At 37.3% G+C, this 16,689-nt stretch overlaps 1 protein-coding gene across 1 annotated transcript; it reads left to right on the plus strand.

Moving 5' to 3' along the window:
* The first annotated feature begins 15,218 nt into the window (after positions 1 to 15,218).
* Positions 15,219 to 16,488, plus strand: LOC129692830 (dnaJ homolog subfamily C member 18). Its single transcript, XM_055629337.1, has one exon. It carries the CDS (start codon positions 15,445 to 15,447, stop codon positions 16,396 to 16,398), a length of 954 nt encoding a protein of 317 aa, XP_055485312.1. The 5' UTR covers positions 15,219 to 15,444; the 3' UTR covers positions 16,399 to 16,488.
* Positions 16,489 to 16,689: the final 201 nt, after the last annotated feature.

Here is a 16,689-nt window from a genome sequence, read left to right on the forward strand (position 1 = left end):
AGACAAGCAGATTATGGCCATCCATGAAGAAATACAGGAAGATGCAGCCAAAGAGTTTGCGGCATTCAGAGAAGAAATAATTAAATCAGTGAAAGAAATAAAAAAAAGAGAGTTGAAGGAACTAAAAGAAAAAGAGGAAAATACAATCAGACAGGTGAAGGAAGTAAACAAAACAACTCAAGACCTGAAGCTAGAACTGGAAAAATTAAAGAAAATACAAAAGGAGGATATAATGGAGAGGAAGAATTTAGGGAAGAAAACAGGAACTACAGAGGTAAGCATAACCAACAGACTACAAGAAATGGAAGAAAGAATCTCAGGTGTAGAAGATACAATGGAAGAAACTGATGTATGTGTCAAAGAAAATGTTAAATCCAAAAAATTCCTGACCAGACCGTCCACAAGACAATATGAAAAGACAAAACCTAAGAATAATAGGTATAGAGGAAAAAGAAGACTCCCTTCTCCAAGGCCCAGAAAATATTTTCAACAAAATCATTGAAGAAAATTTCCGCAAGTGAAAGGAGAAGCCAATAAGGATACATGAGGCTTACAGAACTGACCAGAAAAGAAAATCCTCCCACCACATAATAATCAAAACAGTAAGTATACAGAACAAAGAAAAAATACTAAAAGCTGCAAGGGAAAAAGGCCAAGTAACATATAATGGCAAACCCATTAGAATCACACCTGACTTTTCATCAGAAACTATGAAAGTCAGAAGGGCCTGGACAGATATCATGCAGACCCGAAGAGAACACAGATGTCAGCTCAGGCTACTATACCCTGCAAAACTCTCAGTCCTCATAGACTGAGAAAACAACATATTCAATGACAAATACAAATTTCAACAAACCCTACACACAAATCCAGCATTACAGAAGACACTGCAAGGGAAAATACAACCCAAGAAAATTAGCTTCTATCAAGAAAACACAGGAAATAATTAACCTTACTACAGCAAAACAAAAAGCAGCCAAGCACACAACCTTATGAACACAGCCAACATCAAAATCAAAGGATCTAACAGCCACTGGTCATTAACCTCTCTCAACATCAATGGACTCAACTCTCCAGTAAAAAGACACAGATTAACAGAATGGATACGTAAACAAAACCCAGCAATCTGTTGCATACAAGAAACACACCTAAGGCACAAAGATAAACATTACCTGAGGGTAAAAGTTTGGAAGACGACTTTCCAAGCAAATGGACCCAAGAAACAAGCAGAAGTAGCCATTCTAATATCTGATAAAATAGACTTTCAACCAAAATTAATCAAAAGAGATGGGGAAGGACACTTCATACTCAAGGGAAAATTCCACCAAGAAGACATCACAATCCTGAACATCTATGCCTCAAATACAAGAGCACCCACATTTGTAAAAGAAACATTGATAAAATTTAAACCACATATAGATCCCCACACATTAATAGTGGGAGACTTCAACACCCCACTCTCAACAAAGGACAGGTCAACAAAACAGAAATTAAACAAAGAAACAATGTCTCTGACTGAGGTCATGAATCAAATGGACCTCACAGACATTTACAGAACTTTACACCCAAACACAAAAGAATTTACCTTCTTCTCAGCACCTCATGGAACCTTCTCCAAAATAGACCATATAGTTGGTCACAAAGCAAGCTTCAACAGATACAAGAAGACTGAAATAATCTCTTGTATTTTGTCTGATGACCATGGAATAAAGCTGGACTTAAACAACAACAGAAATAGCAAAAAGCCTACACACACATGGAAACTGAACAACTTGGTACTAAATGACAGCTGGGTCAGGGAAGAAATAAGGAAAGAAATTAAAGTCTTCCTAGAACTCAATGAAAATGAAGACACAACATACCCAAACTTGTGGGACACAATGAAAGCAGTGCTAAGAGGAAAGTTCATAGCACTAAGTGCCTTCAAGAAGAAATTCGAGACAGCTCATTCAAGCAACTTAATGGCCCACTTAAAAACCCTAGAAAAAGAAGAAGCAGACACACCAAAAAGGAGTAGACAGCTGGAAATTATCAAACTCAGGGCTGAAACCAATCAATTAGACACAAATAAAACAATTCAAAGAATCAATGAAACCAAGAGCTGGTTCATTGAGAAAATCAACAAGATTGACAAACCCTTAGCCAAGATAACTAGAAGGCAGAGAGACACCACCCAAATCAACAAAATCAGAAATGAAAAGGGGGACATTACTACAGACACTGAGGAAATCCAAACAATCATTAGGGCTTACTTCAAAAGTCTATATGCCACAAAGTTTGAAAATCTAAATGAAATGGACAATTTTCTTGATCGATTTGACTTACCAAAGCTGAATCAGGACCAGGTAAATCAATTAAATAGTCCTATATCCCCCAAAGAAATAGAAGCAGTCATCAAAAGTCTCCCATCTAAAAAAATCCCAGGACCAGATGGCTTCAGCACAGAATTCTATCAGACCTTCAAAGAAGAGCTAACTCCAATTCTCTTCAAACTATTCCACAAAATAGAAACAGAAGGAACATTACCAAACTCATTCTATGAAGCCACAGTCACCTTGGTACCTAAACCTCACAAAGACTCAACAAAGAAAGAGAATTTCAGGCCAATCTCCCTTATGAACATTGATGCAAAAATACTTAACAAAATACTTGCAAACCGAATCCAAGAACACATCAAAGATATTATCCACTATGACCAAGTAGGCTTCATCCCAGGTATGCAGGGGTGGTTCAATATACGGAAATCCATCAATGTGATCCACCATATTAACAAACGGAAAGAAAAAAACCACATGATAATCTCCCTAGATGCTGAAAAAGCATTTGACAAAATCCAACATCCATTCATATTTAAAGTACTGGAGAGATCAGGGATACAAGGCACATATCTAAACATAGTAAAGGCGATATACAGCAAGCCTATAGCCAACATCAAACTGAACGGAGAGAAACTTAAAGCAATCCCACTGAAATCAGGGACAAGACAAGGCTGCCCACTCTCTCCATATCTCTTCAACATAGTGCTGGAAGTCCTTGCTAGAGCAATAACACAGTTGAAGGATATCAAGGGGATACAGATGGGAAAGGAAGAAGTCAAATTATCACTATTTGCAGATGATATGATAGTATACATGAGTGACCCCCAAAATTCTACTAGGGAACTCCTACAGCTGATAAACACATTCAGCAAAGTGGCCGGATACAAAATTAACTCAAAAAGAATCAATAGCCCTCCTGTATACAAAAGACAAAAGGGCTGAGAAAGAAATTAGAGAAACAACACCATTCACTATAGCCACAAATGACATAAAATACCTTGGTGTAACTCTAACCAAGCAAGTCAAAGACTTGTATGAAAAAAAATTTCAAGTCTCTGAAGAAAGAATTAGAGGAAGATATGAGAAGATGGAAAGATCTCCCATGCTCATGGCTTGGCAGGATTAACATAGTAAAAATGGCCATCTTACCAAAAGCAATCTACAGATTTAATGCAATTCCCATCAAATTGCCAACACAATTTTTTACAGACCTCGAAAGAAAAATTCTCAACTTCATATGAAATAACAAGTAACCGAGAATTTCTAAAACAATCCTCTACAATAAAAGATCTTCTGGAGGTATCTCCATCTCTGATCTCAAGCTGTACTATAGAGCAACAGTTATAAAAACTGCATGGTACTGGCATAGAAACAGAATGGTGGATCAATGGAACCTTACAGAAGACCCAGAAATAAACCCACACACTTATAGACACCTGATTTTTGACAAAGATGCCAAACCATACAATGGGAAAAAGATAGCATCTTCAACAAATGGTGCTGGTCCAACTGGATGTCTACATGTAGAAAAATGAAAATAGATCCATACTTATCACCCTGCACAAAACTGAAGTCCAAGTGAATCAAAGACCTCAACATAAAACCAGACACATTAAATCCGCTAGAAAAAAAAAAAAAGTGAGGAATACCCTAGAACTCATTGGTACAGGAGAAAACTTCCTGAACAGAACACCAACAGCACAGGCTCTAATAGCAACAATCAATAAATGGGACCTCATGAAATTGAAAAGCTTCTGTAAAGCAAAGGACACCGTCATCAAAACAAAGCGACTGCCTACAGTTTTGGAAAGAATCATCACCAACCCTTTATCTGACAGAGGACTCATATCCAATATATATAAAGAACTAAACAAGCTGAAAAGCAGCAAACCAAGTAATCCAATTAAAAAATGGGGAAAAGAGCTAAAGAGAGAATTTTCTGTAGAGGAATATCGAATGGCAGAGAAGCACTTAAAGAAACGCTCAACCTCATTAGTCATTAGGGAAATGCAAATCAAAACAACCCTGAGATTTCACCTTACACCCATCAGAATGGCCAAGATCAAAAACTCAAGTGACAACACATGCTGGAAAGGTTGTGGAGAAAGGGGAACCCTTCTCCAATGCTGGTGGGAATGTAAACTTGTACACCACTCTGGAGATCAATCTGGCACTTTCTCAGACAACTAGGAATAGCACTTCCTCAAGATCCAGCCATACCACTCCTAGGCATATACCCAAAAGAGGCTCAAGTGCACAAAAAGGACATTTGCTCAACCATGTTTGTAGCAGCTTTATTTGTAATAGCCAGAAGCTGAAAACAGCCCAGATGCCCCTCAACTGAAGAATGGATGCAGAAACTGTGGTACATCTATACAATGGAGTATTACTCAGCAATGAAAAATAAGGAAATCTTGAAATTTGCAGGTAAATGGTGGGACCTGGAAAGGATCATCCTGAGTGAGTTGTCCCAGAAGCAAAAAGACACACACAGTATATACTCACTCATATAAACATACAACATAGAATAAACCCACTAAAATCTGTACATCTAAACAAACTAAGCAAAAGAGAGGACCCTAACTAAAATGTTCAATCCCCGTCCTGAAAGGCAAAGAGGATGAACATCAGAAGAAAAAGAAAACAGGAAACAACCTAGGAACCTGCTACAGAAGGCCTCTGAAAGCCAGAAGAAAGCAGAAAACAACCTAGGAACCTGCCACAGAAGGCCCCTGAAAGCCTCTGCTGTGCAGATTGTCAAAGCAGATGCTGAGCCTGATGACCAACTGACGGGCAGAGTAAATGGAATTTTATGTAAGAAGTGGGAAATAGTAAGAGTTGGGGAGGACAGGAACTCCACAAGGAGAGCAACAGAACAAAAAAATTTGAACACAGGGAACTTCCCAGAGACTCATACTCCAACCAAGGACTATCCGTGGAGATAACCTAGAACCCTGACAATGCAGCCACTTCTGATGAGAACTGATAGACTTAGATCAGAAATAAGGAGAGGAGGACCTCCCCTATCAGTGGACTTGGGGAGGGGCATGCATGCAGAAAGGAGGGGAGGGTGGGACCGGGAGGAAAGGAGGGAGGAGCTTATTGGGGGGATACAAAATGAATAAAGTGTAATTAATAAAAGTTAAAAAAAAAGAAATGTTGGGTTGGGGTAGGGGCATAGGACAAGAAGAGGTAAGGAGAGTGGGACAGGGAGAGGATAGAGACAGGGCTACAGCTGGGATTCAAAGTCAATAAACTGTGGTTAATAAAAATAATTAAGAAATTAAAAAAATCTATCACAAGCATGCCCAGTTTCATGGGTTTTATTTGATATTGGTGTAGAAAAGTTGACAATTAACATTAATCAAAACACCTACCCTCCTATTTTATATTCCCCTCATCTAGATTTAGCTTTGTTTCTAAGGTTGACTGATAGAACATACTATAATTATTCATTTTTCAATTTGTAACTATTTATTTTGAATCCACATCTTAGCCGTACTAAATATAGCACCCCATGAAACATGCAACTAACAGTATTTCTTCCAAACATAATCGTGTTTTCTTTGTTTATTTTTCTATTGCGAATGCCTATTTTATTTTAATTATTTAAGGAATGTTACAGTGGTTACCCTGATTTACCTCCCTACTAATGCTGTACATGGCCCTCTTTTGTCTTTATACTTTCTGGCATTTGCTAGCTCTTTGATAATAGCTGTTCAGGTGAATATGAGATGATGCCCTGCATTCCTACAGTTTTAATTTGCACCTCACTAATGACCAATGTCCTTGAATATTTTTCATGTAGTTATTAGCTATTTGTTTCTCTTCCTTTGATAAATGATGTCTCTGGTGATTTTTTAAATCAAATTGTGTTTTATCCTTTATATTCTTTAAATGTGTTATATATCTTACATATGCGATATATATATTAAGCTTTAATTCCTAACCTTCATACTTAAAATAGGAAAAATTTACAGATAATTACCCTACAATTTATTCTAAATTTGCCTGGTACTTACCTTACTGGTGAGATTTTTTTTTTATTTTCATATATTTGTTAGTTTGTTTTTCTTTCATTTTAAATAATTTCCTTTAGTATCTCTTCCCCTTCCTTCTCCTCATCTTTTTATTCATATTCTTGTTTCTGTTGTTTCTATCCTCCCCTCTTTACTTGCACCTGTTTTTGAAACCATATTTTAATTACATTTCTCTCTTTTTTCCTTCCTCCAAACACTGCTATATATCCCTCCCTGCCCTTTCCATCAAACCATGACCTTTTTTGTCATTAGTTGTTATTACATGCTTATATGTATTTATATACATGAACACATTTTCAAATATAAACTCTCGAGTCCATACAATATTTCTTAGGCTTATGTTTTCACGGATGACCATTTGACACTGGACAACAAATTGGTATAATTTTCCCATTTCCTCTTCTCAGATTTCTGTAGCACCTTGTGCAGCCTTGAAGCCTTTTGAACCATGCACTGTGGCATGTTTGCTTGTATCTTCCTCACACCACTCCTATTTGGGCAGCCATGTTGGGTTACACTGTGTGTGTCCTGCTTCTGATGTCACTATGAGACAAAAATCTCAGAGAAAAGTCCTTACTCTCTGCCACTTACAGTACTTCTGCTCTCTCTTAGGTGTAGGAGTGGCTGTAGATCTATCATTGGAAATGGCCTCCACAGTTTTTAGTGTTCAATAGTTGTTGCTTTCTGCAGTGGTCTCTCACCTTAAAAAGAAGTCTTCTTGATGAGGGGGTAAAGGCTCCATTGATATGTGGCTGTAAAGGAAATATTTATAGACTGTTGTTCGGATCATACTGATTGAGTTACTGACTGCAGATTGCCCTCTAATAACCATGGTTTCACTAGCACTGGTTAGTAAGCTAAGTTTCCATTACCAAGCATGGTATTCTTGTTGAGCAGGTTGTAACAGTTACAAAGTATGTGTGCCACTGTTCCACCTGTAGCTTAGGTAAATTCCTCTTGCTGAAGATAGTATGTAGTTCAGAAACAGGGCCCAGAGGGTCTGGAGTTAAAACTGATCTGAATTCTTTCTCCCTGAGGACTAGCTTTCATGGTATGAGTGTTGGAGGTTGGTTTGATGTGTATTACTACCGGCACTTAAGATCTGGTTATACCTAGTTTTGTTTGGGAAACCTGACTAAGACATATCTGATTGGTTAATTAAACAGCCTATTCCTGGGCAGGGCAGAATGGCGTATGCGTGGCTAAAGTCCTGGGCTTCGGGGGTTCAAGAGAGGATAATGGAAAACGGACTTATGGGAGGGAGAAGGAAGGAGGATTTCAAGATGGGTTAATATGGAGAAAAATTCACATGGCCCAAGAGAAAAGACTCCAATAATAGCATGAAAAGGCCCAGATGAAGAAGTATAAACAACTGGGATTATGGATGAAAGACAGTCCAGTTGGAGGAAGATTATGGTGAGTCCATTGGATTGGAGCTGGAAGATGGCTGGTGAGGATACTGAAACAGTGTAAGTGAAATATCTGCTCTGCCCAAACTAAATAAGCCAATTATGTCTAACAGGTGTCTGTGTATTGTTATTTGTGATTGCAGGTTAAATAATACAACCGTGATAATCTTTGAACCCAAAGATTATAATAATAAACATGATATAGCCCAACAGCCACAATGTATGAGAAGGACCCATTTAAGTTTCCAATGGAGAGAGAGCAACCAACAGTCCACCCAGTTATAATGTCTATGAGCCAACTACTTCTTTCCCCCTCCTCCCTCAACTCTTTACTATAGTCCTCCTACTCATTTTTCTTTCTTTATCTTCTTTTCAGCTTCTTCGTTTTGCTCTCCATCCTCCCTTTCTCTCTCTTTCTCTTTCATTCTTTCTTTTCTCTTTCCTGTCTTCTCTATTTTTTTTGAAACTAAGTTTAGCCATCTTAGATTTTCTTCTGCTGTGTCATCCCACCTGAATACTAGAATTACAGACATAAACACCTGCTTTACTTTTTTAAAATTTTTATTTTTTTCTCTTTTTTATTAATTATTATTATTTATTATAGTTTATTCACTTTGTATCCCAGCTGTGGCCTCCTCCCTCATCTTCTCCCAATCCTACTCTCCCTCCTTCTTCTTTTCCTATGCCCCTCCCCTTGTCCACTAATAGGAGAGGACCTCCTCTCTTTCAATATTTGCTTCTTTATCAAAACTTATGAACTATAAAATATTCATAATATTCTTTGGTTTTGTTTGATTATTTTGGGGACTAAGAGAATCTTTATCTACACTTCATTCGGCTTTGTCATGTAAATTATTTTACTATTATCAGGATATTTTTTTAACAGCATTTTCCATGAATTGCCAGTGAAAAATAAATCAACTGATAACTGTACTATAATTCCCTTATGGGTGATTTACTTTTTTTCCTCTTGCTACATTCACAATTTTTACTTTATCTCTGATTTCCGACAGATTCTGATTCTGATTGTCTTGATATAGTTTTATTTGAATGTTTTCTGAGTTTCACAATTCTCTCCCAGTTAGTTATCACTTGCCCAAAGTTTTGGAATTTTTCTGCCGTTATCTATTTCTTTTACTCACTTTGCTTTTCTCTTCCTTGCAAATTCTAAATTAGATATTTAATCTGTTGATGGTTATACACTTTCAAATAATGTGTACTCAGACATAGAAATTCATTTTTCTCAATCATATCTGTAATTGACACTTTATTTTTTTCTCATTTTCAAGTTTTTAAAGATGGTTTTTAAAATGCTAAAAATTGATACAGTTAACTTTAATATTTTGCTGATTTTCTATTTAAATTGACAATTCTAGGACTCAGTCCTGGGTCATTTAGCTTAACTTAACATCATACCAGGTAAGTGCTATACCTTTGAGTCATACTTTCAGCCTTATTTTCTAATTTTATTAGACTGTTTCTATGCATATTTCAACACCACTGATTTTTCTTAAACAAGTGTTTTGAAATTTTATCAATCAACCTATATGTTTACTCTCATTTAGGGTTAGCCTCTTGAAGATTACTGTTTTGGAGTGATGTGATGTTTCTTTGATAATTTTTTTATGGTTCTTGTCTTATATGGATGCCTGTGGGTTTGATGAAAATAAGCTTTTCCAAGATTTTATGAATTATTTTCACTGGGAAAGGAATTTTCCATATGGAGCCATGATGAGATAATGGAAGAGCATTTAAGGGTTGGCTGCGTGCAGTGGTCAGACACCAGTAAAGGCAGCTGTTCAGTTTCAATGCAAGGATGATGTTGGCAGACTACAGCAATTTTCAACTGCCAATGCTACAGATGTCCAGAGTGGTAGCATTAGTGGCTGGGGTTTTTGTTGGCAAGAATTATTGAATTTTTCTTAATCTCTTTTTTTTTACTGCAGGAAAATTTGTGGCTAAAGACATCTTTCTTGGCTCTGGTCTTGCTTTGCTAAACAATTAGTGATACTGGTGTGTAATGAATGGCAAAATAGTGGTGTCACCACAGAGGCTAGTGTAGAGGAATTCATACAGAGAATGAAGCTATGGTTTCAGTGAAGTAATGATATTAGTTCCAAGTATAGAGACCTGTCCCTCTCATGCTCTAACTGCTATAGTGTCTGGGTAGTACTTATCTATCTATAGTTGTTGAATCCCTGCAGTTCTGTTAAAGACAGAGTCCTCCTAGATCAACGTTTCAAATTGCCAACCTGCTTGTTATGGAAATTCCCATGGTTTAAGATATACAGATGCAGTCCATGGCAGCTCAGTGTCCAAGAGGGTTCCCCAGTAATAAGAACAGGGACTGTCTCTGAAATGAACTCATGGCCTGGCTCTTTGATCACCTCCACCTTGCAGACCTGGAGAAGCCTTACCAGGCCACAGAAGAAGACAATGAAGCCAGTCCTGATGAGAACTGATAGGGTAGGGTCAGATGGAAGGTGAGGAGGACCTCCCCTATCTTTGGACTGGGGGAGAGGAATAGTAGAAGAAGAGGGAAGGAAGGTGGGGTTGAGAGGGGATGGGGAAAGGGACTACAGCTGGAATACAAAGTGAATAAACTGTAATTAATAAAAATAAAATAAAAATTATAAAACGATTTATAGGTGGTATCATTAACATCCATAGCACCTGAGTTTGGAAGATGGACAGTAGGGTAGGGACATTGCTCCCACCATAGGAGAAATTTTAAGTGATATAATGAGAGGTACACTTCATCAGCATTCTCTGCTGAATACACTATTGTGGTCCACAGCGGTGTCCACTTTAGGACAGATACTCATTACTTTTGCTTAAATTTAACATCCGCCTCTGGCTCTACCCAGAATTTTAGATATGTCATCATCAATTTTGACAACTTTGATTACTTCCATGTAGTTCTCTCTTCTGCTTTTCCACTGTGTTACCATGGACTCTTTAATAGATGTTTGAGGTCTCCGAGGCGTGTTAGTTGATGACTAGTTACCCCTCCTTGTTGTTTGGGATAGTTGAGGTGTGTGTTAACATCTTTCTACTCCACTATCTTAGTGATGCTATTCTCCTGCTCCCCCTTTGGGCATTTTGTAATACATATTGTTCTTGTGAATATGTATTCACATACAAATCCCAAATATGTATCCAATTGTTATTTATTTTGTTGTGTAAATTCTATATTGTAATTTTAGGCGTATTTTATACTTAGTCAAAACTCCTAAATAACAGAGAACACAATATAATTCATATTTCAGTTAACACCGTAGATAGTTTCTATGTACAAGGTGAAGTTCGCTACTTCTACTTTCTGGGCCAGGGGATAAGGATTCCTCTTCCCCAGAGGCTCCTCAATACATAAAAAGGCATTTTCTCTCTCTCTCCATCTCTCTGCGTGTGCTCTTTCTCTCCTTCTCTTCCCAGTCCCCTCTGTCTCTCTCTATATGGCAACTTCCCTGGCCTCCTTTCTTAGGAACGGTGTGCCTGCCCAAGAGCTACCCCAAATAAACCTTTCTTTATATTTCAGTATGGCTTGAACTGGCTCACTTCATAGGTGGAGATAACCTATCAGTTAGTTCATTTAATTAAAAAAGTAGACTTATAAAATTTTGTAGATGAAAATTCCAAAGATTCAGAATAATTGCGCTTTACCCTACATCTTAATTATAACAATTGGAGCTGTGATTCAAATACTGGCCGTTATCTCTAAGTACACATTTGATTAACCTTCACAAAAAAAGTTCTTTTCATAGAAGAATTCAACAGCAAAAGAATATTAAGTTGTTTGTAAATGATTATGGTTTGGATATACAGGACATTTCCATCTGAAAACTTGAAAGTCCAAGGGTGTAGGATTAGTCTTTAGCTTGTGGTTCCATTAAGCAGTGAGTGATTAGTTCACAACTGCTTGCAGGAAGAGGATGGGGAAACAGACTGATGGCAGTTGGTTACTGGGACTTGTCTTTGAAGATTTCCTAGCTTCTTCCTGCGGGCTCTCTTTTCTGCCTTCTAGGAAGTAACTTTTCTCCATCATGTTCTTTTGCTCTGTCTTTACACAGGCCTAAATAAACGAAGCCAGCCAACTGTAAGACAAACATCTGAAATCATGAGCTAATATAATTGTTGAAGTTTGATTAATCAGTTATTTTGTGATGAATGACATAACAAAGAAATCATATTCACATCGGGAATACAAACAATAAAATTTTGTTTTATTTTAATTATACTGTTCTCTCAGAGAGGAAGAATTAATCTTGTCTCTCTCTCACACACAAACACACACACACAAACATACACACACATTCATTATATCAATTCAACTTAGATTTTTAATGTCCTCCTACTATTTATAAATCTATGATGCAAATACTCATATATATATATATTGTTTGATATATATATATATATATATATATATATATATATATATATATATAATTAAATTTAAGAATATATTATGAGTCAATATGTAGCATGTCTCCTAATCTGGTTATCTTTAAAGTACATTTGCTATGGTGAACATGCTGAGAAGACATGGAGCTTTGTTATTTTAGAATAAATGTAAGATCAGCATAGTATATCACTTATATTAATGACCAAGGAGATGCATGTCTACTGTCCACCCCAATGGAATTGGTTTCTAAACTCAATTTGCTGGTGTGATGGAGCCTGCTGTCCATGATCTTCTTCATTCACCTCTTTGATATTACTTTCAAAACTGGCATGATGTGACATTCCTCAGGCTGCCTGCTGTGTCGATTTTAATAGTATAATTTATGTTTGGCTCAGGAAGATATGAGCTATTCCATGAAACCATGGCAAACACACTTGTTATTTCATAAGTATATTATGAAATTTAGTTTTCTAAGATGTTCTCAATTCTTTATTCAGTAAATATTTAAATTGTTTGAAAATGTCTCCTACATTCACCAACACCCCTTAAGCTTCTAAATTTAATGGCTACCCCACAAATATAGTATAATGCATATTGAAAATTCCAAATATGAAATACTTAAATAGTGTATGTTTTAACTAAGTAATCTTTGAAATATATTTATTTTGATTGAGTTCTCAGAAAAAGACACTTTAATATTTTTGTGTATGTGATATTATGTATCTTCGGGTATATGACAGAGCCATAGTAAACACTATCAACGAGGCTAACCATTTACCAAAGGGACTACATTCACATTGCTTTCAGTGTGATAATGGCAGAACAGAGCACAGTTGCCACGAAAATGTGGTGTATGTTAAACATTTAGAGGAATGAAGGTGAAATAAATGGTCAACAGAATTATTTAATCAAACAAAGTGAGTTGATAACTCAAATTATGCAACTATTTAGGCAAACTTATTGTGCAAAATTCAAGTTTGAGATTTTTTTTTTTTCACTATCAAAACCTTACACTGACAAATTGAGTGGATTTCACTATAAGATAATACTGGCTAAATAACATTATTTTATTAGAAGTTCTATTTGATTTATACATATATTGGATATTTATATTTTTATATGTAATGAAAAAACACTGCTTCAAATTAAAAATAAAATATCTTATTGCCAACTTCTGTTCATTATGCTTTTTAATTACTGCTATAAAGGTATTCCTGTCATATAAAAATAAATACATCTGTCAGGTAAAATACAACAAAATAAAAGAAATGACAGAAAATCTTTTAAAATTAGAGGCTTCTCTGAAATGTTACAATTCCCACTGTTGTGAAGCTGTGACAGCTATGGGAAACCATACAATCATTTTGGTTTTGAAATTGCCTGTCAATCACTAATCTTATTCTCTATTAGCAAAAGTTTGATCTTACTCTTACTTTTAACATCCCAAGATGTTTTGATCTCTAGTACTTTAAAAACATATGTTTTGTATCACATTTTTCTTCAATTTTGTTCTATTAATTTTTCTCAAAATATCTGTACAGATGTCTTTCACCTTAGATGGGGTATCAGAAACAAACTAAGAAACAAACTAAGGTAAGGAATATACTCATGTCCAATTTGATAAAACAATGAGTGTCTTGAGCTTACTTAGAGTAGTATAATTGTATAGTATACTTAAATAATATGGTATGTAGCCTGGGTTTAGAATAATGTATACAAGCTGGATGATCCATAACAATTATATCACTGCAAAGTTCAATTCCATCATGGATGGTGACTTTATGGAAGCTCTGTTATGGAACACTGCATTAAGTTAAAATTGAGTTAATCTTCTACTTCTTCTGTACTATACCACACACACACATACATACCACACAGATACAGACCATGTGATACTAGGAAATATTAATTTGATTATAATCTAAGTTGAGGGTCTAGTGACCTTCTTTCACTTCAACTGAAACAGTATTGATAGTTCCTTGCCATTACTAGGGAACACACTTGGAGACTGAACTGCCATGGGCTGCATCTGTGCAGGGGTTCTAGGTTATCTCCATTCATGGTGTTTGGTTGGAGTATTAGTCTCAGAAAAGATCCCTGTGCCCAGAATTTTGGATCTGTTGCTCTCCTTGTGGAGCTCTTGCCCCTCCAGGTCTTTCTACCTCCCCCCTTCTTTCAAAAGATTCCCTGCACTGTGTCCAAGTTTGGCTATGCATCTCAGCATCTGTTTTGATACCTTGCTGGGTAGAGTCTTTCATGTCTCTGACATGAACTCACTGGCTGGCTCTTTGATCACCTCCCCTTGCTGGGGGAGCAGCCTTACCAGACCATAGAGGAAGACAATGCAGCCAGTCCTGATGAGACCTGATAGACTAGGGTCTGAGGGAAGAGGAGGAGGACCTCCCCTATCAGTGGACTTGGAGAGGGGCATGGAAGGAGATGAGAAAGCGAGGGTGAGATTGGGAGGAAAAGAGAGAGAGGTCTAGAGTGGTGATATAAATTGAATAAGCTGTAATTTAAAAAAAACTAAATAAATAAGCAAAAGGAATAAAACAAAAAAATTCCTTGCCATTTTTATATACTTTGCTCTTACCGTATTGTTCATATTAATCCATAGACATTATTGTGCATAAGAGTCATGTCTAATGCTGATAGGGACAGGATAGTCATGGATAACCAAAGAAACAATGTTACAGCAGTGTTTCTAATTCAACATATTAGTTCTCAGCAGCATATGAATATAAAATTGGCTATGCTTTCCCCAACCCTCCTTTTATATCAAAACTTGTCTAGATTCCAGGTATAAAACATGGCACACCAAACATGTCACTAATGAGACTGAAATGTCCTCAATTAAAAAAAAAAAAAAAACAGACACAAACAGAAATAGTAAATACAACTTTAGGCAAATTTTTAATCCAATGGACACTTTGGGTTGATGGCCTCTAAAATCTTTTTTGTAACTATATTTGTAATTATAGGGTAAGTAGATGTGCAGAGTTGAAAAGTTATAAAATAAAAAGATAAATTTGGGACCTGCTGACTGAAGACCGATATGGCGGCCACTCTGGGCAGCGGGGAGCGCTGGACCCAAGGGGGAATTTGACAGACGCGGGTCCCCGAGGTCACAGAACTGTCAGTCCACTGAGAGAATTTGACCGGTTAACAGCTATTTACAAAACACGGCCACTTACATTGATGCAATCAGAAGAAACAAATACCCAGATGACAGACGAGCTGAAGGCCCTGATCCCTGTGGTTGCTGTAACTGCATGAAGGCACAAAAGGAAAAAAAGTCTGAGAATGAATGGACTCAGAGCCGGCAGGGAGATGGGAACTCCACTTACACAGAGGAACAGCTACTTGGAGTACAAAGAATCAAGAAGTGCAGAAATTACTATGAAATTCTGGGTGTTTCTCGCAATGCCAGCGATGAAGAGCTTAAGAAAGCTTACAGGAAGCTTGCCCTCAAGTTTCACCCCGACAAGAACTGCGCTCCTGGAGCAACAGACGCCTTCAAAGCAATAGGAAATGCCTTTGCGGTTCTGAGCAATCCCGACAAGAGACTCCGCTATGATGCGTATGGAGATGAGCAGGTGACTTTCACTGCACCTCGAGCCAGATCTTATCATTACTACAGAGATTTTGAAGCTGACATCTCTCCAGAGGAACTATTTAATGTGTTCTTCGGGGGACATTTCCCTTCAGGAAATATTCACATGTTCTCAAACGTGACAGATGACAGTCACTTTTACCGCAAGCGGCACCGCCATGAAAGGACACAGACACACAAGAGAGAGGAAGAAGACAAACCTCAGTCGCCGTATTCCGCGTTTGTTCAGCTGCTTCCAGTCCTGGTGATTGTGATCATCTCTGCCATCACTCAGCTGCTGGCTGCCAACCCCCCATATAGCCTATTCTACAAATCAACCTTGGGCTACACCATTTCTAGAGAAACGCAGAACTTGCAGGTGCCTTACTTTGTGGATAAAAACTTCGACAAGGCCTACAAAGGGGCTTCTCTTCGTGACCTGGAGAAAACAATAGAGAAAGATTATATCGATTACACCCAGACAAGTTGTTGGAAGGAGAAACAGCAAAAGTCGGAGCTGACCAACTTGGCAGGGCTGTACAGAGATGAGCGACTTCGGCAGAAAGCGGAGTCGATGAAACTCGAGAACTGTGAGAAACTTTCCAAGCTCATCGGTCTCCGAAGGGGTGGCTGAGAGGACCATGCCCTGCTCAGGGTGGGCTTTCTTACCTGTTACTTTTACATTGCAAATTCCACTGTATAATACAAGTTAGGAAACGGTGAAAAAAAAAAAAAAAAAAAAGATAAATTTGAAATGGATAAGCCTACCATTTAGAGAGAGACTTTGTTTTATTAGCAGGCAAATAGCACAAGTGTTACTTCTCCAAATGACTATGCTAAGTTTTTTCCACACTATGCTCTCTCCTTAACAATTCTGTGTAATCTCATTATCAATGACATATGAATATTGTTAGCTAGTTTATGT

The sequence above is a fragment of the Psammomys obesus genome, unplaced genomic scaffold (genome assembly GCF_907164565.1).
Source record: "Psammomys obesus unplaced genomic scaffold, mPsaObe1.curated_primary_1811, whole genome shotgun sequence".
Lineage (NCBI taxonomy): Eukaryota > Metazoa > Chordata > Mammalia > Rodentia > Muridae > Psammomys > Psammomys obesus.